This window comes from Mirounga angustirostris, unplaced genomic scaffold (genome assembly GCF_029215605.1).
Source record: "Mirounga angustirostris isolate CCGP_5_RB_7025 unplaced genomic scaffold, mMirAng1.0.hap1 SCAF_13, whole genome shotgun sequence".
Lineage (NCBI taxonomy): Eukaryota > Metazoa > Chordata > Mammalia > Carnivora > Phocidae > Mirounga > Mirounga angustirostris.
This window is the reverse complement of record NW_026991721.1, coordinates 9,045,447-9,070,562: the sequence shown is the minus strand read 5'-3', so window position 1 is coordinate 9,070,562 and position 25,116 is coordinate 9,045,447. Positions and strand designations below refer to the sequence as shown.

The following is a 25,116-nucleotide window of genomic DNA, read 5'->3' as shown; positions in this document are numbered from 1 at the left end:
GGATCGTCTGTTCTTTTTTATCCTTTCAAAGACTGATTTATTTATTCTTGGGGGGGGGAGGGGCAGAGGGAGAAAATCCCAAGCAGATTCCCCGCTGAGTGCAGAGGTGGGGGGGGAGGGGATGTGGGCAGGGAGGACTCGGTCTCATCAGGAGATCATGACCTGAGCTGAAATCAACGGACTGAGCCACCCGGGGGACCCCAAAGATCAAGTCTGTTTTAATCCCTGCATCCTGAAAGTGTCTTGCACATAGCTGGCACTCAGATATTTAATGAATGATTGTACTAAATAGCAAGCAATACGGAGCAGACACTAAGAAACTCTTTTTCTACTGCATCACAGTGTTGGGCAAATTCCAGGACAGTAAATGAAAATTTCCATATCAGCTCAGACTTGGTAAAAAGCCAGAAAAGAAGTGCTCAATAAATGTAATCTTGGTATTAGTTGTTTTGTGTTTTAAGCCTCTGCTCAGTTTTTCTGCACAATTTTCATACTCATCAAATTGAGGGTGAATGGTTGCAGCCCTATTTGGGCACAAAGGGGGCTTAAGAGGTTACCAGATGGGTGGCTCAGTCAGTTAAGAACCTGCCTTTGGCTCAGGTCATGATCTCAGGGTCCTGGGATCCAGTTCTGCATTGGCTCCCTGCTCAGCAGTGTTTCTGTTTCTCCACCTCCCCCACTTGTGCGCACGCTCACGGGCTCTCTCACACAAAGATAAATAAAAAATCTTAAAAAAAAAAGTTTACCAGAGACCAGGCATTAACTATAAATAACCATTAAAAATGATTAATTAGCTCTAAAACTGACTTTAGGATGCCTGGGTGGCTCAGTTGGTTAAGCGACTGCCTTCAGCTCAGGTCATGATCCTGGAGTCCCGCGATCGAGTCCTGCATCGGGCTAACTACTCGGCGGGGAGTCTGCTTCTCCCTCTGACTCTCCCCCATCTCATGCTCTCTCTCAAATAAATAAAATCTTAAAAAATTAAAAAATAAAACTGACTTTAAATATCCCAGAAAATGGGCAAACACTGAAATCAAGGATAGCCTTTACCTATACAAAGCTGTAAGCTCCTGGGGTCTGAATCTGTGTCCCACATACAGGGAAGAGTTAGAGCAGGATCTGTATCTTTTATATCACTACTCTTTCAAAACACTGGTTGTGAGCCTGTGGCATCTCAGCCTTAGTAAGTCCCTGACCATTTATTAGAAATTACAGTTAGGATCAGTTCAGCGCTAGCAACACAATAGTGCTTTTGTTAAAGTTACCTTCTCATTCTCCAAATTTACTATGAAGTAACCCCCATCAACCATCTTCCACGGAGTAAGGCTTTTCCTAAGTGGTAATGACTCATTAATAAATTTACTTGGGGCGCCTGCGTGGCTCAGATGGCTAAGCGTCTGCCTTCCGCTCAGGTCATGATCCCAGAGTCCTGGGATCGAGTCCCGCATCGGGCTCCCTGCTCCTTGGGAGCCTGCTTCTCCCTCTGCCTCTCTCTCATGAATAAATAAATAAAATCTTTAAAAAAATAAAAATAAAAAAATTTATTTGGCCCCCAAGTGGAACCTTACATTTAGCTTTAAGCATCCAACTGGTTTTAGTATAGGCTAAGTACAGAGAGGTCATGGCTTACAATTTATTTTCTTCTACTCCAGTAGCTCAAGCACTCAGCGAAAGCAGGCACTAAGGGAGCTAACAACCCTCAAATGAAGGCATGGCCAGCTCCCAAGTGATCTGTAGAATAGGAAGGGAAGAAGAGCCATGCAAGAGGAAAGCCACCGTTGGTTGGGCCCAGTACAACTTGAGGAAGCAGCATCAACAATCAGTCAATCCCCCCCAGATGACACACTCCGCCCCAGTCAGTGCAGCCACAGGAGATAGGGTGAATTCAATCCAAATGGTTATTTATTCTAAAACTGGAAGCTACTGTGCCTACATTTTCGCCAGGATGTAATGAGAACAGGGGAGGAAAAAGTTACAGATGTAAACAATGACACAGTTACATTTTTTTTTTTTTTGAACGGTAAAACCCTTTTTTACTGGCCACTTCCAAGAATGCTTTACAGGTTGTGCAAAAACATTTACAGGCTCCATGTGGTGTGCGTTTCCATCTACAACAACTACAACAGACGTCTGATAAAACACTAAACAAATCCTCTAAGGAAAACAAGGCTAGGGATCCCTCCTGGTAACCCACATTTCCCCCCCTTAACATCGTTTTTTCACAATAAAAAGACATAAACAAAACCCAGACATCTACTGTTGTTGTAAGTGATCTCTTGGGTTAAACCAACAAGGATGTGGCAGTTTCACTCTCCATCCATCAGAAAAACAGCTTTTTTTTTTTTTTTTTTTAAAGATGACTTTCTGGTGTCAAAAATTAACAGCAAGTCCCTCCCCTAGCCCTCCCCCACCCCCGAAGACCTCCAAACGGCTTGAGTTTTGGCCCCCTGCCCCGAGGGCCCAGCATCCACAAACCACGCCAGAGACTATAGAGAGATGCTATTCGCTGGAGGACGGAACATTTGATAGAGATGGCAACTTCTGCCTCAAATTCAATTCTCTATTGTTACATAATCTTGCCCTACGGGAATTTCTTTGGGCTCCAGTTTTTACCTCCGTGCCTGACACTGCGAGCAAAGCTTTCTCAAACTCCCTTAATAAGTAGTTAGTGGATTACAGCAAAGTTCATGCAATCACTCCACCCACTGCCACACGCAAATCCATGAGGGCACCACAAGGAAGCAGGTCCCAACAGAAAGGACATCACTAGGAGCAAGCCGACTTCCTACCAGCACCCCTTGCCAGTCTCGGGGGCAGAAGGGTGTACGGGACAGGGGTGACTGGAGGACTAGGATGCGGGCCTGCACGCCCAGGGGAGGGCTGCATGGAGGGAATGATGGCCAAGGGAGAGGAAGGTCAAATCTCAGCACAAAATTTTAACCCGAGAACTGCCCAGGTGAGGAAACGGAAGTGAAGCCTCGGCGGGCAGCCCGAGCCGGGCTGTACGTGGTGTTTTGCGGAGTAAGCTCTTGGCTGACACAACGCTGAGCAGGAGGATGACTTACAAGTGAAGCGCGGAGTACTGAAAGAGCATTCCCATATCCCCCCCAGATTCCTGAGCCCAGCCACCTGAAGCGGTTTGTCAAGAACTGGAAGGGTGTTGGTAAAGTCACAAACAAAAACTATCCCAACTGAAGTCTCTTGGCTAGAGGCCTCTCTGGGGACACGCAGGGACAGCACCCCTGGAGGAATCCGGTTTCAAGAAGTTGGAGGGGGTGCCCCCTTTTCATGCGCACAGTACACACGCTCCCATTCTCGCTCTTCCCGTTTCGGCAGCCCCACTGAGCTGCCTCCCACCCCCCACCCCCCTCCTATCCACGCTCTACCTGTGTATCAAAAAAACCAGCAGGGCTTGCGCCCTCCACATTGTATAAAATAGTTGCTATTCTCAGCACCTGGGCCCCGGAGCCCACACCACAGGATTCACCTATATACATATCCTGCTGCAGCAAAAAGAATCCTGCTTCGTTTCTGTGTGAGCTGAAACCCTGAGAACCGTTCCTTCTCTCGCACTAGAAGAGGACAGATACTCTAACAGAGATGATTTCAGAGACTTCCTGCCTGTCTCGAGCTTGGAAGACAGAGAGTAGAGACTGGTAAAATCACAATCTTCAGGCTGAGGGCGGCAATGCCCTTCTCCCTCGAGGTTCTGTAGGAAATTTATTACGGGGCACATGGGGTGGGGGGGAAGCTATTCTGCTCTGCAATCACGAACAGTCCCCGTGTCCCCTTGCCCTGGGAATCCCATCTGACAGAACCACCCAATTGGTAGTCTCCACGCCTCAGCCAAACAGCACAAGGCACGGGAAAGTGGAGATAGGGACACTTTGGCCTCCCAGCCCACCAGACCAGATATCCCAAGAGGGAAAGGTCGGTAAAGAAAATACAAACGGTTAGTTGGTGCAAGTGATTGATAAGAGCCAATCGTTTATTTTCACTGCCCCAGTCACAAGCTGTCCCTCTGTCCCCGCCTCCTGCCTGCTCTGGAGAGAGTGCCCTCACATGCGTGCCCACCCTCTCCGCGCCACCTCATCACTCTCCCTTCCTTGGCTGCCAGGCCAGCTGCCTCAGAATGTCAGAAGGGTGACATTTTCAGTTCTTTTCCTGTCCAACTGCAGGATATAGGACAGGCAGCCCTAAGTGCTGCTTTCTGCGCAAATGTTTTTTGATTACAAATATCTAACTAGGTTTGAAATGTTTTATAGAATAAGACAATATTCTTTTCAACAAACTTTTAAAAAAAATGTACAGTTTTGTTGTTTCCGCCTCCCCCCTCCCCTGCCCCTGCTTGCGCACCCTCCCCCCCCACCGCCCCTCCCCGGCAGCTCAGCCCCACCCGAACAGCCCCTGTTTTCCTTGGTTGTGTTTTGGGGGGTGCCTGGCACCCCTAGAGATTCAGCTTCGTGGCTGACAGGCGAGAACAACAGGGGCTTCACCGATACCCTTGGTAACCGTAGTAGTTCCTGTAGTATCGGTCTCTGTCCTGGGGGTGGTGGTAGTAGTAACTCTGCCACTAGAAGAGAGGGGAAACCCCATCACGCAGAGCCACAGCTGGCCGAGGACGGACAGGCATGACACTCGTTCCTCTAGTCCTGCCACCCCCTCTGTCCCCAGAAGATACTCACATCCCGATTGTACTGTCTGTAGTAGTCTCTGTATCTGTTGTACTCATAATCTCGCCCGTAGAATCGATCATAGTCTCCCCTGTATCGATCGTAGAAATTACGGTAACCCTAGGAAAGGAGAAGCGAAGATTTATGGGTTGTCAGGATCATGATCCACTCCTATCCCATTTTAAATGAGACACAGGTCATAGCTTCATAGTATCAACAGGCTTAATCTTCCCAGGATAAATTCTTCCAGAGGAACACATTAAATGGGCAAAACCCTAAGCCCTGAGAAAACAGCCCGAACCACTCTGCTCCCCCAAGCCAACAGGAATGGCCATCACGACCCAGAGGGAGGAGCAGGAGAGCTGCACTCACCCCTCTGTTTCCAGACTGCCCCCAGTACTGCTGCCCGTAGGCCCGGTTGTCGTAGCCTCGGCGCTGCCCGCCCACTGGAAGAGAAATGGAGAGCGCGCTCAGACAGCTGGCGTGGGGTCCTGGCTCCACAGCTGGGTGGAAATCAAAAAGTTGGAGCCAAAGGCAATTCTGGGAGAATAGGAAGGCTGCCTCTGTCAGGCTCACACAATGGTAATTAAAGCACCAGCCAGGAGCTTTTTAAAGAGTCTGAAGGGGGAGGGCATAGGAATAGAGACACAAGAAAACCAAGCCACCTTGCTTTTGAAGCTCCCCAGTTCCTGCAAAACATCTAAGATGGCAAAAGGATACATGGCAGAGGTAGAAAGAGGAGTAAAAACTGCCATTCGTACAATCATAGACCTTCAGTCTTGGAAGGGACCCCAGATATCCTACATCCTAGACGCATTATTTTATACCAATGAAATCAAAGTCTAAATACTAAGCTCGTCTAGGGGAGGAAGTTGGTATTCTCAGTGCCTAGTGCACAGCAGGCACTCGAAAATTTTGTTGACTTATACACACACACACACACACACCAACATTTTTAAAGGGCAGTGAATGCACACTGCGGGGTTCACTGACAAACAAGACATTCAGGAGGAGAATTAACTCTACTAGTAGCCTGACTTTTTTTTTTTTTTTTTTTAAAGATTCATTTATTTATTTGAGAGAGCGAGAATGAGAGAGAGTACATGAGAGGGGGGAGGGTCAGAGGGAGAAGCAGGCTCCTCGCCGAGCAGGGAGCCCGATGTGGGACTCGATCCCGAGACTCCAGGATCATGACCTGAGCCGAAGGCAGTTGCTTAACCAACTGAGCCACCCAGGCGCCCCAGCCTAACTGACTTTATAACGCCCCAAAATTACTGAATAACAACGCATTCACTTTCTGGTCTACACAGCTGGGTTGATCCAACAGGCAAAGCAGCAAGAAACCTTAAGTTAAGAACCCAATTTCACTGCACACATCCTTAGGCTACACTAGAACAGTGAGTAGGAAACAAAGAGGGGCACTCATATGTAAAAATGAAAACGAGACAGAGAAGGTCAAGCACCGCTTTTCAAGGAAACAAACGTTTCTGTTGCAAAATAACTACCTTTCGCTTAAGGAAGGCTTATGGGAAAACGTAAGAAGGTGGGGGTGAAGGACATAGGAAGAACGAGCTCCATAAAGAAGGTACTTCCTTATTGCCTATGACTTGACTGGGTGTCCTCAGACTCTGCTGGGGATCCCGCTGTGCGCAGCACCAACAGCACACCGAGGCTGGGGGCTGGCAGGTCCCCAGGACTCACCGTAGCCTTGGCCTCGGCTTCGGTTCTGCCGGTTGCGCTTGTTTCGATTGTTTCGGCGGTTTGTCCGCTTCTCGGAAGGGGGCAGCAGCTTCCTTGCCTCCTCCTTGTACTTAGTGACAATGGGCTGAGCTTCCTCCTTCTCCAGCTCCCCGTATGTCACCTCATCCATATAGTCGCATTTTTCAGGCAGAGAGAAGTTGGCTGTAAGAGGAAGAGAGAAGCCTTTGAGACCTGGAAAGTGCATACACGTGCAAGAGCTCCCCGTGAAAAGCCCACTATAGGAAGAATGGGATTTTCTAAGCCTCATCTACCAATGCACGCTAAGGTCCTGAGTGCATACTCACTCACATTTAAATGAACAATGCACTTTCCCTACCAAAAGTGTTTCCCTAAACTGTAACAACCCCAGGCCAATGGCTATCTGCAAAGTACATTTACAAGTTCTCTAGTGTTCCAGAATAAATTAACAGTGAATTGGGTTAAAGTTTCTTATCAGGGCAGATGCAGGTAGCCAGAGGCTAAAAATAACTGAGAAAGTTGTGGTGCTGATTAGATAAGACGCTGAGAAATACACTTTTAAAAGAGACTCCATGAGAAACTGACCCAAACCAAAAGGACTTACTCATCTAGATGAGAAGAACAGGAAACAAGAGTACAAGGGAGCTCATTTACTACCTGTGCACGATGGGCCAGCACATGAGCCGACTCTCTAGACATCAAGGTCAGAGGCTGGGTCTCAGTGGAAGTCAGCTCAATGGGGCTCTCTCGATTCTAAGATGAATCCAGTTAGCCCTCAGTTTCACAAAACAGAATTAAACCCCTCCAAGTGCCTGAATATCAGTTATGGACTGGCAGAGTTCATTCTGAGTTACCTCGGAGACTCCAGCTCTTAGATGTGTCATTGGCTCCCAGGCCTGGGCATTTTCATAACTCAAAGAGCCAGTAGTTGATAAGACAGGTGGGATGCCAGAAGGTAAAGGAAGCAAGGGGGAAAAAAAAATCACACTCTGAAGGAACAACTGGAAGTGCGATCAGTCAAGATGGAGATGATGCTATAAGGCTTTGTATTGCATTAAAATTTTCGGGCACATACCAAAAACCAAAACAAAAGCACAGTCCTAATGTGATACTAGAAAGCAAGGTATACTGATGAGATTATTCACTCCAAACACCAAAGGTTCATTTGAACCATAATAATCTCCCTCCTCCAGAATATAAATTCAATGAAGGCGAAGCCTCATTTCACTGACTATTCCCTATACCTAAAATAGTACTGGACAAACAATAAACACCCTTGAAGCTTTTACTAAATGAATAACTGACTCAGCAAAGCTTCTGCCTTGAGTTTTAATCACCCTGGGGTCTATCACTACCTCCCTTTTTGTATCTTCTCTGGAATGAGTCAAGGAATTACTGCCTCTCCGGTCACCCTCCTCATTCATTCATCCACAAGTGCTCATACCCATTAATTTAGTCTTCAGATTTACACTTTTTTTTTTTTTTTTAAGTAAGCTCTATGCCCAACGTGGGGCTTGAACTCATGACACTGAGATCAAGAGTCACATGCTCTACTGACTGAGCCAGCCCGGCATCCCCAGATTTACTCTTTAGATGTGGAGTAGCACTCCAGATGCTAGGAGGTGCTAAGAGGCCCTGGAAAGGTGTGCACGGACCAAGGACAGGGTCCCTAACTTGTATCATGTTAGCCCACCTTTCATCTCCAGCATTATAGACTCAGGCACATCATCTCCCTCCACTTCCTTCCTCAACTCCAGCCTCTTCTTCCAATCTTCCTCATTAGGAACCACCACCACCACTTTCCGAGAGAAAGTCTTGAACAGCAACAGCTTCCGCCGTTGGCCAGAGTTGTACACATTACACTAGGGACAGGAAGGATAACAGATGTTTTAGGAATAAAAATTGCCACTCATATGCAACCAAAACACTTACTGAGCATCTTTTATGAGTAAAGCAAGAGATTAGGGGTCTTACAGACACAATTTCCTCTAATTCTTAAAATTCTACCTAACAGATATCATCCTGTTTTGCACATCAGAAAAATTGAGACTCAGAGACCAAGACTTGTCTGAAGTCATAAACCTAGTAAGTGGTGGAGCCAGAAATCCAAACAAGCTCTTCCCATTACCTCGATTACGTGTTTTATAGTCTGGGTCCATACACACTCTGGTAAAAACACTGATAAAACGCATCTCTGAGTTCAAAAAACATTACGACCACAATATACCACTTGGTCATAATTAGGTAACCTGGTTCTGATCGTTAATTCAGTCTCCCTCTACATGTGCACCCCCTTGGGACTGTAAGCAATTTTATCAGATAATTTTTCATCTTTGGACCTTCTGTAAAGCTAGATTTCTTTCTTTCCTTCTTTCGTTAAGTAATCTCTACACTCAATGTGGGGCTCGAACACACAACCCCCCAAGATCAAGAGTTGCATGTTCCACTGACTAAGCCAGCCTGGTGCCCCAGGTTGTTTTGTTTGTTTGTTTGTTTCAATGTTTGAACAATACCTGATCAAGAATGAAGTTCCTCTTTGTTCGGGAAGCAATCTGGACCAGCTTACTAAGGCACTGGGAGGCTTGCTGAACTAAAAGGTCTCTGCTTTTGGGATCCATCTCTGGCTCCTCAAGCCCCTTCATCTGGTGAGTTTGGGAGGAAGTGAAGAGAAACACAAGAAGTTATGCAGCAAGTTAAAACCCAAGAGTCACTGGTAAAGGCCACCTCTTTAAATGCCACCAAAGCTATCACAGTAGTTCATTCCTGTTCCTCAATGCTGTGAACATATGTTGTCCATTTTCTAAGAGTTATTTCCACTCTTGATCTGGATATAATCCAGATTTCACCTGCTTTCAGCAATTTGACAACACAGCAGAGGAAAAAAAACCTACTTTAAACGTATACTGAGAATTCATTTCTCTATTTGTGGGACCCTTGTTCTTAGACACTTAAAAGACCCAACTCCACCAGGAAAAGGTTATAGGCATTTCTTGGAACCCCCAGAGCAAATACCACAGCTAACCTTCCCTAGCAACTCACCCTCATTTGATTGAGCACAGTCTCAGCTCCCAGGACATTGTATCTTTTCTCAGGATTTTCTTTTGCGTATTTCAGTGCCCACTGGGTCTTTCCAGATCCAGGCAGTCCTACCATCAGAATCACCTGTAAGTAAACAGAACCAGGAATACCACTGAAAACTAAGCAAGGGTCATGTTTACAAAGCCCTTTTTAAGAACATCATCACCTGCCCCAGTTCGGTAAAGCTCTGAGAAGAAGCTTTAAGAAAAGCCTGAAGACCAACCACTCCAAAGCAGAATACTAATGAGTTTTTGCATATTGTCTGGCATACCTCACACTCCTCTCTGGTCTTGGGAGGGACTGCAGTGCGCACACGGTCCTCAACAGGCACAGCATGAATGAACACAAACTCTTCTGGTGGTGGGAAGAAGGGCTCCTCCTTCTGACCAAAGTTTAATTCTACAACACAATTTTTGCAGAGGACATGGGGTAGGAGGGCCCGTTCTGCCAGGGATTCCTTGTTGATCCGGAATGCCACACCTAGGTCTTCTCCATTCTTGGAAAAGGAAAGTTCTACTTCTTCAGTCTCAAAATTCTACAATAACAACAAACAAGATCATTTATGACCTTACATGGTTTGAGACATTAAATCTTACAATTTTATATTTTTTTAAACTCAGACTGCTGAACACAATTAAGCAAACAATGCATCAAATGCACAAAAGACAGGAGCTGACAGGAAGCAAATTGAGGGGTGCCTGGGTGGTTGAGTGGGTTGAGCGTCCGACTCTTGATTTCAGCTCAGGTCTTGATCTCAGTCATGAGTTCAAGCCCCACACTGAACTCACTGATCTATTCCAGACTTTACCTGCTTTCAGAAATTTGACAACACAGCAAAGGAAAGAGGCTCCCGCCTAGCATGGAGCCTACTTGGGGGGAAAAAAAAAAAAAGGGGAAGCAAATTGAATTCCCAGTGCCCTCTATCCACTCCTTGCTCTGAATCCACAACTTTTAGGAGCACTTACAGCAAAGCAGCCAATGACATCATTCTCCCCGAAAGTCTGGCCAAATTCTTCAAACTGCCCATTCTCTGCCTTGAGTCCTCGTCCATCGAAACCATAAGAGAATTCATCCTCACCTAGAATGGTGAACAAATTAGTTACCTACACCCAAAGTTCCCATGGAGTAAGCAATATGGCAGCAAACACAAACGATTAAGTTAAAAATAACATTACCAAGCTGTGGGTGGGAAAAATCAACAGACCATCCAACTCGAAGGAGAGAAACCTCTGTGCAGCCTTCTTTCATTGGGAGATTCTGGGTTACCTGGCCAAGTCAGAAAAGGAACTCTCAGATACTCTGACCAACTCAGGAGCAAAGTCTGAGTTAAAAAGACAAGACTTGTATATAAACTGAAAACAACTATCACAACTCAACATCAGAATGTCAGGGGCGCCTGGGTGGCTCAGCCATTAAGCGTCTGCCTTCGGCTCAGGTCATGATCCCAGCGTCCTGGGATCGAGCCCCACATCGGGCTCTCTGCTCCGCGGGAAGCCTGCTTCTCCCTCTCCCACTCACCCTGCTTGTATTCCTGCTCTCGCTGTCAAATAAATAAATAAAATCTTAAAAAAAAAAAAAGAGTAACAGCTGTCAGTGAACTTAAACCAAAGCCACAGGGGTCAATTTCTTGGTTACTGGAGCTAAGGTTATCATTAAAACATGGTGCCTTTTACTGCATTAATAAAATACTGGTGGGCAGAAACCCAAAACATAGTAGTTTGATAACGAATAATTTAATAAATGAATGGTCTTAATAAGCTGCATATACTACCTTGGCCTCAAAACAGACTTTCCCCTTTGTCACGCCGTAAGTACTCCTTGCCCCAGACCAAAGGGTGGGGAACTTCTCTGCGAAAAGTGGCTGCCCTCCATAGCGGTCTTTGCTCACTTGAAAATGGAGATCCGAGGTATCTGTTAGAAAGAAGCAATCTGTTTATTCCAAAGCTCAACACCTGAAAGCCAACAGAACACAAATATACCTAGTTGTCAAGAATGGATACAAAGTCTCCAGTTGCTAAATCTCTTAAAAATTGCAGGCCATGAAATTTTAATATCCCAAATCATGTGTGATTGGCTGAAAACCCCAACCTATCTGCCTTATACATACACGTGTCCAGGTTCACAAGAGTCTGATCCTCCTCCTCGTCTTTTGCCTCTTCTTCAGGAGGTGGTGGAGACTTTGAGCTGTAGGTATGAGAAAAAAGCAATAGTGTATCCAAAGCCCTCTTCTTTGAGGGGTGTCTGTGTCTGTAAAATGTTTTAAACCATCAGTGAGCAGTGAATATAAAACTCGAGCAGACAGCTTCTTTCAACAAATGAGAAAACAGCAATAGGAGCTTTCAGAGCAGATTCGATCTAAAACTTATGCCTATAAAAACCTATTCCATTTTTAATCCATCCCTCTTTCCAAACTCTCCAATCAACATCAGGTATACCAAAATCAGAGCAGACACTCCTTTCAATGAAAGGGACTGTTTCCCTCACCGGCTGTGGTAAGCCTCCTCTCGGAATTCATAGTAAGCTCGGCCATGTTCATCCTTCTCATCCCGCTGTCTCTTTACCCCCCGCCGCTCACCATCTGAGCCTGCTGGTTTTGACTTTTCACTATCTTGGTCATCTCCTACAAAAAGGAGGGAAAGAAAATCAGCAGTTTTCATTTTGGAATGTAGAATAAGCTCAAAACCAATAGCAACTAAAGGGGAAGCTGAGTGTCTAATCAGAACAGCCAGATTATTCCCACTGCATCCACAGAATGTTTTATTTCTAAAGATCATCTTTCTGTCATTGGCTGGTATTTTATTTTAGAAAAAAGAAAGGACGGACATTATGGGCTAATTACAGTCAAGCAGTAGATAAAAACTGGACAATTTTTGCATTCTAAATTTACCTGCTTAAATCAGGTCAAACTTGCAGATTTTCCCACCAATATGACATCTTTGAAAATCCCCTAAGTCTTTAAAACACTTCATAGGTTAATTTAATTTTGATTCCTGTCAGATTTGGATGTAAGCTGGACGCTTAATATACATTTTCCAACACTCTTCCATAGCTTCATGATATAGACGCCTCAGTATGTGTGTGTGTGTTTTAAAGAGTTTGCCTTTCTAGCTTAGAATGCACAGCCATTCACAGCTTTTACTTATATAGCAAAGAGACTCAGGTGCATGTACACAGCTGTATTTTTATCATGGGTTTTTACTGAAAGTCGCCAAGAGCAAACCATTAAGTCACAAGAGACCCATAAATAATACTGTATCTTTACTGCACATAATTTGGGCCAGAAAGGTGTTGTCATATATTTAGCAACATTCTCTGAAAGAGGGGGAAAAAACTGGAATTTTTCCTTAGGCTTTGGTAGTTTTCAACACGAAGATTTTTAATAATAATTTCTTTATCTCTCAACCTTTTTTATCTGCTATTTGGGATACACGTTAAGTCAAAGGTTATGTAATGGGATTTTTGTTCGAGGACACAGAACAATCTGTAAGTTGCATGTGACTGTCTTAGAATGGGTTCCAATCATACCATGATTACTAATAGCAGCTTAAAAAAAATCTGTTATAAAAACTAAGGCAACCCACTTCATAGTAAGACCTGGAAGCAGCTCTAGTTTTCCTGCCTACTCTGACAGACAGGTATGGATCCAACCACTTCAAAAGAAAAAAGGTCACTAACTGCCTGGGGCGATTCTACACATTCTCTTCCGAGGTTACTCAAATGGAGCCACTAATACCTCAATCATTTCAATTCAGGAAGTCAGGGATCTAAAATGTAAAAGGCTGACCAAGTGTACAGCAAATCCACAAATTTGCCCATCCACGGACCCAGTGAGAAGATTAAAATTTAATCGTAAGAATTCAGGCAAGATAAAACCTCTACCAAGAGGTTGGCTGGTTCTAAATGCACTAGATCAAGACCTTCTCTTCACTAGTTAACTATTAAACTCCACACCCTCACACCACAGGCTGCTAAAGCAGGAGCAAGGTTAGATTTCCAGATTCACTGTGTGGCTCAAGCTCAAGCCATTGGATGGAGCGAACTTTGGCGAACTTAGCTTATTGCTTAATATTTTTAAGGCGGAAATGTCAATAGTCAGGTAACCCAAAGGCCAAAACCTCCCCAATAGTCCGGTCTGGCCGTCCGTGCAATCGCCAATTTCTCAGCGCATTCCCGCTTTAGGAAAAGATAACCAGTACCGCGGGAGGCTGCTCCACAGGTAGCTCACGAGCAGTTCGCATGCAAAATCGCTCACTTCCATCCACTACCACCAAGGAACCGAGTTAGGCAGGAACCTCCCTCCTGCAGAGAGCGGGGCCACCAGAGGCAGCCAAACCCCCCAGAAAGGTGGGTAGAGAATGAAAACCACCTCCCCTGGGGAGTCCCACCAAAAGGCGACGGGAATCTTGCGCTTTCGGGCAAGTGAGAACAAGGATTCGGACCCCGCGGTGCACGGCTGGGTGCTGGGTCGGGGGCAGTTTGGAGCCCGGCTCCGCTGCCAGCTCCTCACCCTGTTCCTCTGCGGCCTTGTCACCCGGCGCCTCGGATCCCGGCGTCTCGTCCCCGCTCCGCTCCTCCGGCTCTTCCTCCTCCCCCTTGCCGGTGCCCTGCTCTTCGCCACCATTTACCCCACCTGACCCGGCCGTGGCCTCCTCCGCCGGCTTCTCGGAAGCATCAGGCTCGGCCGCGGCCTCCATGGCTGCCGCCTCCGGGGGCTCCGGCGGCGGCTGCGCGGCCTGGCCCGAGGCCTGGGCAGGGGGTGGCTCTTCGTCCTCGTCCTCAAGCAGCGCCTCCTCGTCCTCCTCCTCCTCTTCTTCGTCGTCCTCCTCGTCCCCGCCCGGGCCACCGCCCGACGCGGCCACAGGCCGAGGCTCCGCCTTGCAGGCCCCGCCGGGCCCGGCCCCGCCACCGCCGGCCTCGTCCTCGAGCATCTCGGCGTCCAGCGCCTCCTGCAGCCGCTGCGCCAGATCCACCTTTAGGCCGCGCGAGTCCAGGCCCCGCCGCTGCAGCTCCGACCGCAGCTCGGTCACTTTCAGCCGCTTCACCTCCATCGCCGCCGCCTCCTCCGCCTCCCGCCGCCTCCTCCCCTGCGAACCGTCGACCGAGCCCGACCGCGCAGGCGCCGCCGCCGCCCGCCTCCGCCTCACGCGCCAGCACTGAGCCCGCGCGAGCGAGCGAGCGCACGCACGTACGCACGCAGGCAGCGAAGGCCGCGCGCAGCCTCCGCTACGTAGTGTTTGTTTCTCCCTTCTGCTCCCCTCCCCCTTTCGGCTCACGGAGCCCAAAACAACGCAGCGGGGAATTGCTTCCCTCACAGACCCCTCGGTTCCCCTGTCGCGGGCGGGCGCGCGCCAAGGACGACGGACTTCCCTCCCCTTACCTCCCGCCCCCTCTCACCCCTGGGCCAATCGCCGCCAGTAGTTTCACCGCGCAGCCGCACCGGAGCCGGAGACGGGGAAGACTGGCTACGGTTCAAGTGCCTCGTAGCACGGAGGGGTGTGCGCGCCCGCCTTCCCGTACTTCCAACCGCGGGCTCTGCGCAGCCGCCGGGAGCTCCCTTCCCACACGCCCCTCCCACCCCGTCACCACCCTTACTCCCGTCTGGCTTTCGATCGCGCTGTCGTTTTAGGGCTTGCTTGCTAGTCTTTCTTCCCTACTACCTATATGTGCAGCAGCTTCTTGAGAGGAAAAAAAAAGCCAGGAGGGAAGCTGTTGCAACTTGAAAGCCTACTAGCAACAGTTCTTCTGTTTAGTACACAAAGGGCTTCCCCAAACCAAGGAATACACAGGGACTCCCTGGCCCTCTTCTTGCAATCCTTCAACTTCTCTACCCAGCAACAGACGGCGGGACCTCGCCTTTTAGCTTTCTTATTGGCCAACTTGAATCAACATCTGCAATTCTGATTGGTCATGCTTGATCGTCCGGATTCTTCCAATTGGCGAAACTGCCGGGAGTTTTTTTTTCCGGGTTGATCCGCAGAGGGCCCGGGATTACTTTTTCGAGGCCGCCTTTGATTGGGTGGCGTGGCGCAATGCGCGCGACCCTTTAGACTCCAAACTGTCGGGACTCTGGCGTCGGTGCTCTAGGTGCTTCCGCCCATAAACCGAAGCCGAGGAGGAGACTTCCGTGCTTGGGCTTTTGCAGAGGGCGAGCGGTTGGCCGTGGGGCTTGATGGACTTGCAGCTGAGCTGCTCTGCTGCCGCGTCAGTTTATGCCTGTGCTTTGGGTGCACGGAACGCATTCAGCTTGGTTCCCAGCTTCTGACACAGACATAAATGTTTGTTGAATACGTGCAAATAAAGAGCAAGGGTGGAGGCAAGCCCTGTAGACCTCTTTTAGCAGTTGTCCCCGCCTATTCCCTTCCACTTCCGGGTCAGGGAGGTGTGTCCAAAAGAAAGGAGGAAGCAAATTCCGCCGGCATTCCCACGCCTGCCACAGTTCCTTAGTACGGCCTTTGATTTTTAGGGAGGGTCTGTTCACCCCGCAGTCTCTTTAAGAAATCACTTAATCTCTGGCTTTACTATTCCCACATCCTCTCCCTGATTAGTCCTGTATTTCTAGAGATTGAAAAATACTGCAGAGAAGAGAGGAAGGGGCTGTAGAAGAAACAAGCAAAACTTATTCTCTGGGGGGCGTCCTGGAGAAGGGTAATTTCGTGCATTCTTAAATCGGCTACCTAAATCAGTTATTTTGCTCTTATCTCCAGACCTTCAATTGCTCTTTCACTCTCCAATTCCGCAAGAGCTCTGAGCGGCGAGTTATGGAGAAGCGCCTGCAGGAGGCTCAGCTGTACAAGGAGAAAGGGAACCAGCGTTACCGAGAAGGGAAGTACCGAGATGCTGTAAGTAGGTACCATCGAGCTCTGCTTCAGCTGCGGGGTCTGGATCCAAGCCTGCCCTCCCCGATACCTAATCTAGGACCTCAGGGCCCGGCCCTTACACCTGAACAGGAGAACATACTGCACACCACCCAGACAGACTGCTACAACAATCTAGCTGGTAAGAACAGGGCTGAAGGGCGGGTAGGATCTCAAGGCAGGCACGTGGAAAGCTGTGAACATTGGGAAAAACACGGGCGTGCTCTTCTGTCATGTAATTATTCTGCCATGAATTGAAATGTATTTCCAGTCTCTAGGGCTCTAAATGAGTTTCTACAGGGCCGTGCTTCTCAAACTTCACTTGGAGAGTTTGTTAACTGAGCGCCACCCTCAAGAGATTCCAATTTAGTGGGTCTGAGTTGTGGAAGGGGGAGAACTACCAATTTGTGTTTCTAACAAACTCCCAGGTGATGCTGATAGATTTAGGGAATTTTGCACGCTCTGGAGAAAACACTGAACTTACGTTTATGGCATTGTTTCTTTAATATAGGAAAGAAGGCACTTGCTTTAGCTGGTGGTGTCAGTCATTATGAGATGTTTTGGACAACTTTTCCTCGTTTTCCTTCTTCCTTTAAGTCAGCTCTTAGGGGCGCCTGGGTGGCTCAGTCTGTTAAGCATCTGCCTTCAGCTCAGGTCTTGATCCCAGGGGCCTGGGATTGAGCTGGATTCCCGACTCCCTGCTCAGCTGGAAGTCTGCTTCTCCCTCTGTCCCTCCCGTCACTCATTCTCTCAAATAAATAAATAGATAATATCTTTAAAAAAAATCAGCGGGTCATCTGGGTGGCTCAGTCGATTGGGCATCTGCCTTAGGCTCAAGTTGTGATCCCAGGATCCTGGGATCGAGCCCTGCGTTGGGCTCTCTCTGCTCAGCGGGGAGCCTGCTTCTCCCTCTCCCTTTGCCTACTTATGTGCTCGCTCTCTCTCTCTGAATCTTAAAAAAAAAAAAAAAAATCAACTCTTGGATAACTAGTGTCATCCATCTCCATATGGCCTTGGATGAAGAGACAAATGCCAGAGTTACTAAGATTAACCTACAAAAAGAAAGTGGACTTCTTAGGTCTGTTCTATGGCGGACAAATAATCATAGAGCTAATGAAGTTATTTTGAAATATGTTAAAGCATTCTAAATGGTCCCAGCTGAGGCCATGGAAATTATTAGGATTGGTTTTTATATTTCGTGATGGTTATTTAAAAGTGATTTTTTTACTACAATAGTTTTCACCTATGATTTGGTGAAAATCTAGCTTTGTTATCATGTGTGTCCAGCACTACTCTTAGACTCAAGTACCGACAATAGTAATTATAGTAGCTAATGTTTCAAGTCATTCAATTCAACATTTATTTGGTACTAAGGACATGGGAGGATAATGAGACAGATAAAAAGAGCTGCTCTCATGGAACATAAATTCAAATAAGGAGATGGACAATTAACAAAGGTAACATACATAATATATGAGATGACGTTAAGTGCTGGGGAAAGGAATAAAGCAGAGAATGGGGACAGTGAGTGCCACAAGAGGGTGACCAGCCAATATCTTCACTTTGTAGGTGGACCTGATGGCAAAGAGTATGGCTTAGCCATCCATAGAGCCTCTGCTTGGAGGTGCTTGGGAGATGCTCCATAAAGACTTACTCAATTAACCATTTTCACTCATTGAATGCCTGTAACATATGGGCCCGTTTATTTACAATATGTCTTATCTTCATAAAAATTCTGCCAGCTACTTGTGATTATTCCCATTTTGCAGATAAGGAAATGAGATCGTGTCACTGCCGAAAATCCTCCAGTGGTATCTCATCACACTTAGGAAAAAACCCCATCTCTGATGCTCACCTGTAGGCCTGACATGGTCTGGCTCCTCCATACACGGAATTTGCAAAGCACATTTATTTCTACTTTCTAGCTTTGTAGGATTTCTTCTCTCTCGGCTGGAGTGCCCCGTCCCTTGAGTGACCCTGGTCATTCAGAGCTTGGTTCAAAAGTTACTTTCTTCGAGAGGCCTTGTATAATCAAGCATCACTCCGACCTCATTCACTGTATTCCTAGCATAGTTCTGTTTTCCTCAAAACACTTCTAAAAACTCATTTGTTTATTGTGTACTCCTCCTACTTGGGGGCTAGGATGCAAGTGGTGTTTACTCATCAAGATGTCTGTCTGGGGCGCCTGGGTGGCTCAGATGGTTAAGCGTCTGCCTTCGGCTCAGGTCATGATCCCAGGATCCTGGGATCGAGTTCCGCATCGGGCTCCCTGCTCAGCGGGGAGCCTGCTTCTCCCTCTGCCTCTCTCTCTCTCTCTCATGAATAAATAAAATCTTAAAAAAAAGAAAAGAAAAGAAGGATGTCTATCTGGTTCCTCTTCCCTGCTGCTCCTGGCTCTGCCTAACATATGGTCGGTGCTGCATAACCAGTTGTCAAATAATGAATGAAGCTACAGTGATGGATTAGTTAAATATAAGCCATATGACCACTTGGTGGGGATGTTGTAGAAGGGATGCAGATGTAAGCCTGGGCCCTTTAATGTCCTCAGAAGCCCTGATTCTCCTTCTCAGCACCATGATTAAATAATACTGTGTTTAATTCCTACGGTCATGAAATAGGGAGCACATTTCCCTTCTTAATTATAGAAAGGCTGAACATTGCCTCCTAAACAGATTTGTATTGCAAAGTCCCCTTATATAATCCAAGTTAGTAGTGAAGTAATATATTATCAAGAATGATGGTTTGGGAATTAGAGAGTCCTTGGTTCAAATTTCTTATTTTTTTAAAAAAAATTTTATTTATTTATTTGAGACAGAGAGAATGAGAGACAGCATGAGAGGGAGGAGGGTCAGAGGGAGAAGCAGATTCCCTGCCGAGCAGGGAGCCCGATGCGGGACTCGATCCCGAGACTCCAGGATCATGACCTGAGCCGAAGGCAGTCGCTTAACCAACTGAGCCACCCAGGCGCCCACTTGGTTCAAATTTCATATTCCACCTAGAAGCTGTGGGATCTTGGACAAGTTACTTTTTCTCTCTGAGCCTTGATTTCTTTGTCCAATACATGGAGAGGGTAACACCAATTTCATAGACTGGATGAGAAGATTAAACGAGATTATGTTTTGTTTTGTTTTTTAAAGATTTTATTTATTTGTTAGGGTGAGAGGGATAGAGAAAGGCAGGCAGAGGGAGAAGCAGACTCTCTGCTGAGCAGGGAGCCCAACGAGGGGCTCAATCCCAGGACCCTGGGATCATGACCTGAGCTGAAGGCAGGTGCTTAACCCACTGAGCCACTTGGGCATCCCTAAACGAGATAATGTTTTGTCAACCACAGTGCTTGCTATTTTCTCACATAATTGATGGCAACCGTTGTTGTTTATAAAGCTGCAGTACAGGGGCACCTGGGTGGCTCAGCTGGTTAAGCCTCTGGCTTTGGCTCAGGTCATGATCTCAGGGTCCTGGGATTGAGCCCTCCCTTGGGTGCCCTGCTCAGCGGAGAGTATGTTTGACTCCCTCTCCCTCTGCCCATCCTCCTGCTCGTGTACGTGTGCGCTCTCTCTCTCTCTTTCTTTTTTTTTTTTTTTTTAAAGATTTTATTTATTTATTTGAGACAGAGAGAATGAGAGACAGAGAGCATGAGAGGGAGGAGGGTCAGAGGGAGAAGCAGACTCCCTGCCAAACAGGGAGCCCGATGCGGGACTTGATCCCGGGACTCCAAGATCATGACCTGAGCCGAAGGCAGTCGCTTAACCAACTGAGCCACCCAGGCGCCCTCTGTCTTTCTTTGATAGAGAGCAGGAGGGCACAAGCAGGGGGAGTGGCAGAGGGAGAGGGAGAAGCAGGCCCCTGGCAGAGCAAGGAGCCTAATGTGGGGCTCGATCCCAGGACCCCGGGATCTTGACCTGAGCCCAAGGCAGACGCTTAACCAACTGAGCCACCCAGGCGCCCCTCTCTCTGTCTTTCAAATAAATAAAATATTTTATTTTAAAACTGCAGTACAATAATTGTGGTTAAATGGGGATTCAAGATGGAGAGCCTGGTGTAGAAGAGAAACAGTGAAGAATTTTAAATTCATTTTAATGTGTGTTCCTATCAGTTTTATAGCTGGACTTAACCCAGCACTAGGCACATAGTAAGCATTCGGTAGCTATTAGGGTCACTTACAAGGTACTAAAGCTTCTGTTCACTGTTGCAGCCCCGGTGCCTAGAAGAATGTCTGACGCATGGTAGACACTTAGATGCATTAGATGAGCGAATACTGTTGGTATTGTCCTCTGGTGCTGCCTCCGACTGGCCCGTGGAACTAAGTGTAATAAGCCCCTCCTCCCTCTTCTGTCTTTCCTTTCATTTGGCCTATTAGCCTGTCTCCTTCAGATGGAGCCAGTGAACTACGAACGAGTGAAAGAATACAGTCAGAAAGTCCTGGAACGACAACCTGATAATGCCAAGGCCTTGTATCGGGCTGGAGTGGCCTTTTTCCATCTGCAGGACTACGACCAGGCTCAGCACCATCTCCTGGCTGCTGTCAGTAGGCAGCCAAAAGGTGAGAGAGAAGGGGGTGGAAGTGGTAAGAACAAACAAAACTGTCCTGCAGAGGTGCTTTCTGTCAGGGGTGTGGGATGGGGGGTGGGGAAGAGGGAGTATTTTATTTTACTTTTTCAATTTATTGAATGTTTTTGAATTGACAATAATATATTCACAGAGCTCAAAATTCAAAAAGTATAAAGAGGTATTTGATAAACTGGCCTTCTTCTATCCTTGTATTCTTGCCTCCACAGGAAAGCAGTATTGTATACCCTCCAGAAGTAGTTATGTTTCAACAGGCATATATATAATCTCCCCTCCATCCCCCCCAGCGAGAGAGATTTTAAAGCATTGTTTTTCAAGTTTCAGGTCCGAGACTGTAACTGAAATAGTATCTAGATTCCAGTGAATATACTTGATGATCCTTATTTCTGGCAGCTCCCCCACTGGGTCTGGCCTTTGCTTGAGCTATCATTTTATCCTTTAGCTCAGCTAGGCCTAGGTATGACCTAGAAAAAGGGCAGGCCTACTGAGAGAGAATTTGAGACTTGGTTCTTTGTTTCCAAGGCAAGGATATTGTGAAGTGGATTATAGACTCGTTCCTGTGTTCGTGGTTCAGCACTGAAAATTGTCGCCATTTTGCATTCTGGCTTAGAGCAGCTATGAGATGCTAGAAGCAGAGGGTCCCCAAACATAACAATGCAGCAAAAACTCTCTAATGAATGGGGCGGGTGGGGCGCCTGGCTGGCTCAGTTGGTAGAGTGTGTGACTCTTGATCTTGGGGTTGTAAGTTCGAGCCCTACGTTGGGTGTAGAGATTACCTAAAAATAAAATCTAAATATAAGATATAATAATAATAGAATAAATGAATGAGAAAGCCAGTGTGAATTAATAAAGACCTAAAACATGAGGCATTTGTTCATGTTTCTTACCTTCAAGTACATAGATGAACTGCCAGCCATGGATAGTATCTTTAGAGTCTCTATAGTTGTGACAGGTTTTCTTGAAACTCTTTTATTTCTTGAAACTCTTTTTCATTATCAAATTAACAACCAGCCAGCCCTGATTGTACAGAGATTTTTCTTCCTGTACAGAGATTTTTAAAAAATTCACAGTGGTATTAATGAATGAGATTTACTATTGCAAAGAATAGTTATGATATATTCAGATCTTAGAAAGATTTTTAAAAACAGAAGTATGTGGAGGGGGAGATGGCAGTGGAGTAGGGAGACCCTAGGCTCCCCTTGTCCCACAAATCCAACTAGATACCTATCAAATCATCCTGAATACCCCAGAAATCAACCTGAAGACTGGCAGAACAAACCACAACTAAAGGTAGAGAAGAAGCCTCATCGAAGAAGGGTGGAAAAAATTCCTTTTTTTTTTTTAAGATTTTATTTATTTGAGAGAGAGAGAGACACAGCGAGAGAGGGAACACAAGCAGGGGGAGTGGGAGAGGGAGAAGCAGGCTTCCCGCGGAGCAGGGAGCCCGATGCGGGGCTCGATCCCAGGACCCTGAGATGGCAGACGCTTAACAACTGAGCCACCCAGGCGCCCCTATGTGTGTTTCTTCAGAGGAAGATTCCTGGGCTCTAGAGAGTAAAAAATACTCTGCATACTTTGTAGATCGGAACAAACTTATTCTCCCAGAGAATATATTTATTCTGATACTTACACACACACACACCCCCCTCCAAAAAAAAAAAAATTTTGTTCCAGCATAATACTAAGTAAACCCAAATGATTCTTTCCAGATTCAGAAATCTGGTCCTCCTCAAACCTACTTTCTATAGTAAGTCCTTTGAAAGACTGGAATCTTGATTTGAAATAATAGTGCTGGTTTATATCATTTATTCAGAATGTCATTTGGGGTTATCTCTGACCTATTTTTGTAAAATAACCTCATCCCTAAAGTGGGGGTAAAAATGCTCGCTTGCAGAAGCCAGTAACAGTAACTTGGTATTTTCCCTAAGTATTTATAATCAATATGTTTGCTTTGAACATTTTAAGGGGCTTGTTTATAAATTTTGGCCATGGCTAAAAAGGAAATATCTGACTCTATAAAAGTAGAAAAAATTATAAAAAAAAAAAAAAAAAAAGGAGGAACTGTGTGAACAATCCTTTCCTGCCTCAAGGTGTGATCATGTTCTAACTGTCTCTAATTGCCTTCTTTGCCCTATTCTAAGATGCCAATGTCCGGCGGTACCTCCAGCTAACACAGTCAGAACTCAGTAGCTACCATCAGAAAGAGAGACAGCTGTACCTGGGCATGTTTGGTTAACAAAGAAGAAAGATGCTCCTCCACTTGAACTTGAAAGTTAAAGACCGGAGGGGAAACCTGAGCCTCAGCAAGAGAAATTAACCCCATACCTCTGACCCAGGTGGATTTCTGTTTTGTTTCTAGCCCTGCACAAACTCTTTGGCACTTATGCAGTCTGTGTCTTTTGGTGTTCTGTTTTTGTTTTTTTTTTTTTGGTCTGTCCATCTATGTATTTGTATAGCTTTCCATACATGATATTTTTGGGGATATTTGCCTTGAGAAATACAATCAGCTATAGATGCAATTAATCCTCTCTATGGGATAGATTTTAATGATAGATGTTATATGTATCCATATACAGAGGAGAAGGCTAGTAAAGGATGAAAGAATGACAAAAGAGTTTTTTCTGTTTCCTCAGATGCCCAAAGCCAAAGTCACAGAGGCCACAAACTGGGAGATATATTATTGTGTGAAAACAGACAATTATAAATTGGACCCACATGACTTAAAAAGGAAAGATTTGAAATTAACCATTTTGGGGGTGCCTGGGTGGCTCAGTCATTATTAGGTGTCTGCCTTCGGCTCAGGTCATGATCCCAGGGTCCTGAGATCGAGCCCCGCATCGGGCTCCCTGCTCCGCGGGAAGCCTGTGTCTCCCTCTCCCACTCCCCTTGCTTGCGTTCCTGCTCTCGTTATCTCTCCCTCTGTCAAATAAATGGATAAAATCTTTAAAAAAAAAAAAAGAAATTAACCACTTTGATTAAATCAATTCCTTATTCTTAATATTCCATGTACATTCAGATTCTTTGTCCCTCCCACAAAAGTATCTGGTTTCTATTTTTTCTGGTGATAATTTCTAGTCCTTGCTATTGTTCATACTCAAAGCATTCATATGATATACTTATTTTTTCATTAAACTCTTTTTTCTTAAAACCTTGAGTCAAGCATTTAAGTATTTAATAATTCTTCAACCCTCATACCAAAAAACAAAACAAAAAACCCAAGTAAACATTTTAATTTTTAATAGGTGCATATCTATAGTATGCTTATTTCTCTAAAAAAAAAAAATAGGAAAAACAGATTGCCACGTCATCTTGAAACAGTACCATGAAAGAGCAGGATAAAAACATAAATATATTCTTCACTTGTCACCTTATATTTTGCAAGAGCTCAGTTCCTTACAGAGGAGGGAAATAGGAAGGGTTCTCCTTCCCTAGTGCTGAAGCACCCATGGAACTTTCTAGAAGCTTCGTCAGTGCAGGCTGCAGATCTGATGCAGTCATGTCTCAATAGGAGGCTCCATCAACCATGAGCTCCTTTGTCATTCTGTGTACTTGTGAATAATGTCCACAATGTTTGAGTTCTACAGAGTAGATGAGATCATGTAGCACTGTCTCGACCTTTATGAGTGGAGGTAGTAAGCATGTGTCACTGGCCAATGTAAGGAGAGATTTCAGAAAGAACAACAACAACCCCAAAACCCTTAGTCTTGCCAAGTATGCATGAATTCCTCTGCCTTCATCAGTAATGCCCGTCCCCCAAAGAGCCAGCCTCCTCTTTGTGTCTCCCCATATACTTAAATAACAGGACTTACAACAACAAGGTTTCCTACCAAATAATCTTGTAAGTCAAAGGACAGAACTAACAGAAATAGAATATTTTGCTCCTTTCCCAAGATGCATAAGTTTCTAAGCCTAGGTTGTTGGCAAAATTATGTCATGGTTGCATGTTTGCTTTGGGCAAGTTTTGCTTTCTGATCTTCTTTTTTCTTTTTTTTTTTTTTTCCTTCCAAAGACTTGATGTCACACTAAGCTATCTTCTGCATCAATGAGGGAAAAAATAAAACTGGTATTTAAAAACGTATTTTAGAAATTTATTGCACTAATCCCTTTATTAGCACTGCTAAGAGACAAAGTAGTCAGGCTTACATTTCAGTCTTTATTTTGAAGGCCAACTTCTAATGGAGATGTTAATGAACAAGAAATTTTTCAAAGATAGGCAGTCAGATATG

At 45.8% G+C, this 25,116-nt stretch overlaps 2 protein-coding genes across 6 annotated transcripts; one reads left to right on the top strand and one right to left on the bottom strand.

The window, feature by feature from the left end:
* Nucleotides 1-3,953: 3,953 nt before the first annotated feature.
* Nucleotides 3,954-14,815, bottom strand: HNRNPUL2 (heterogeneous nuclear ribonucleoprotein U like 2). 2 transcript variants are annotated; one of them, XM_045893481.3, is made up of 14 exons: nucleotides 13,978-14,814; nucleotides 11,955-12,090; nucleotides 11,578-11,654; nucleotides 11,242-11,381; nucleotides 10,646-10,736; nucleotides 10,436-10,548; nucleotides 9,742-10,005; nucleotides 9,432-9,554; nucleotides 8,906-9,034; nucleotides 8,086-8,254; nucleotides 6,375-6,575; nucleotides 5,046-5,119; nucleotides 4,686-4,793; nucleotides 3,954-4,573 (listed from the first exon to the last, which is right to left on the bottom strand). In XM_045893481.3, the coding sequence occupies exons 1-14, from the start codon at nucleotides 14,516-14,518 to the stop codon at nucleotides 4,493-4,495; spliced, it is 2,247 nt and encodes a 748-aa protein (XP_045749437.1). In that variant the 5' UTR covers nucleotides 14,519-14,814; the 3' UTR covers nucleotides 3,954-4,492. The 2 variants fall into 2 exon arrangements, 1 of the variants encoding a protein (XP_045749437.1); XR_010406823.1 differs by lacking the exon at nucleotides 5,046-5,119 and having other exon boundaries at nucleotides 4,518-4,573; nucleotides 13,978-14,815.
* A 985-nt stretch (nucleotides 14,816-15,800) lies between these two features.
* TTC9C (tetratricopeptide repeat domain 9C) lies at nucleotides 15,801-24,968 on the top strand. Of its 4 annotated transcripts, none has more exons than XM_045893484.3 (4): nucleotides 15,801-15,913; nucleotides 16,175-16,466; nucleotides 20,682-20,864; nucleotides 23,032-24,968. In XM_045893484.3, the coding sequence occupies exons 2-4, from the start codon at nucleotides 16,229-16,231 to the stop codon at nucleotides 23,124-23,126; spliced, it is 516 nt and encodes a 171-aa protein (XP_045749440.1). In that variant the 5' UTR covers nucleotides 15,801-15,913; nucleotides 16,175-16,228; the 3' UTR covers nucleotides 23,127-24,968. The 4 variants fall into 4 exon arrangements, with proteins under 4 accessions (XP_045749440.1, XP_045749441.1, XP_045749443.1 ...); XM_045893485.3 differs by lacking the exon at nucleotides 15,801-15,913 and adding an exon at nucleotides 15,920-16,115 and having other exon boundaries at nucleotides 16,211-16,466; XM_045893487.3 differs by lacking the exon at nucleotides 15,801-15,913 and having other exon boundaries at nucleotides 15,920-16,309.
* The last annotated feature ends 148 nt before the right edge of the window (nucleotides 24,969-25,116 follow it).

Excerpts from the sequence above, each read along its gene's own strand:
- TTC9C (XM_045893484.3), top strand. The coding sequence starts at position 16,229 with ATGGAGAAGCGCCTGCAGGAGGCTCAGCTGTACAAGGAGAAAGGGAAC. Across the intron at positions 16,467-20,681 it reads CTGCTACAACAATCTAGCTG|CCTGTCTCCTTCAGATGGAG; the intron begins GTAAGAACAGGG and ends TTGGCCTATTAG. Across the intron at positions 20,865-23,031 it reads TGTCAGTAGGCAGCCAAAAG|ATGCCAATGTCCGGCGGTAC; the intron begins GTGAGAGAGAAG and ends CCCTATTCTAAG.
- HNRNPUL2 (XM_045893481.3), bottom strand. The coding sequence starts at position 14,518 with ATGGAGGTGAAGCGGCTGAAAGTGACCGAGCTGCGGTCGGAGCTGCAG. Across the intron at positions 8,255-8,905 it reads GGAACTTCATTCTTGATCAG|TGTAATGTGTACAACTCTGG; the intron begins GTATTGTTCAAA and ends TCCTGTCCCTAG. Across the intron at positions 4,574-4,685 it reads ACAGACAGTACAATCGGGAT|TGGCAGAGTTACTACTACCA; the intron begins GTGAGTATCTTC and ends CCTCTCTTCTAG.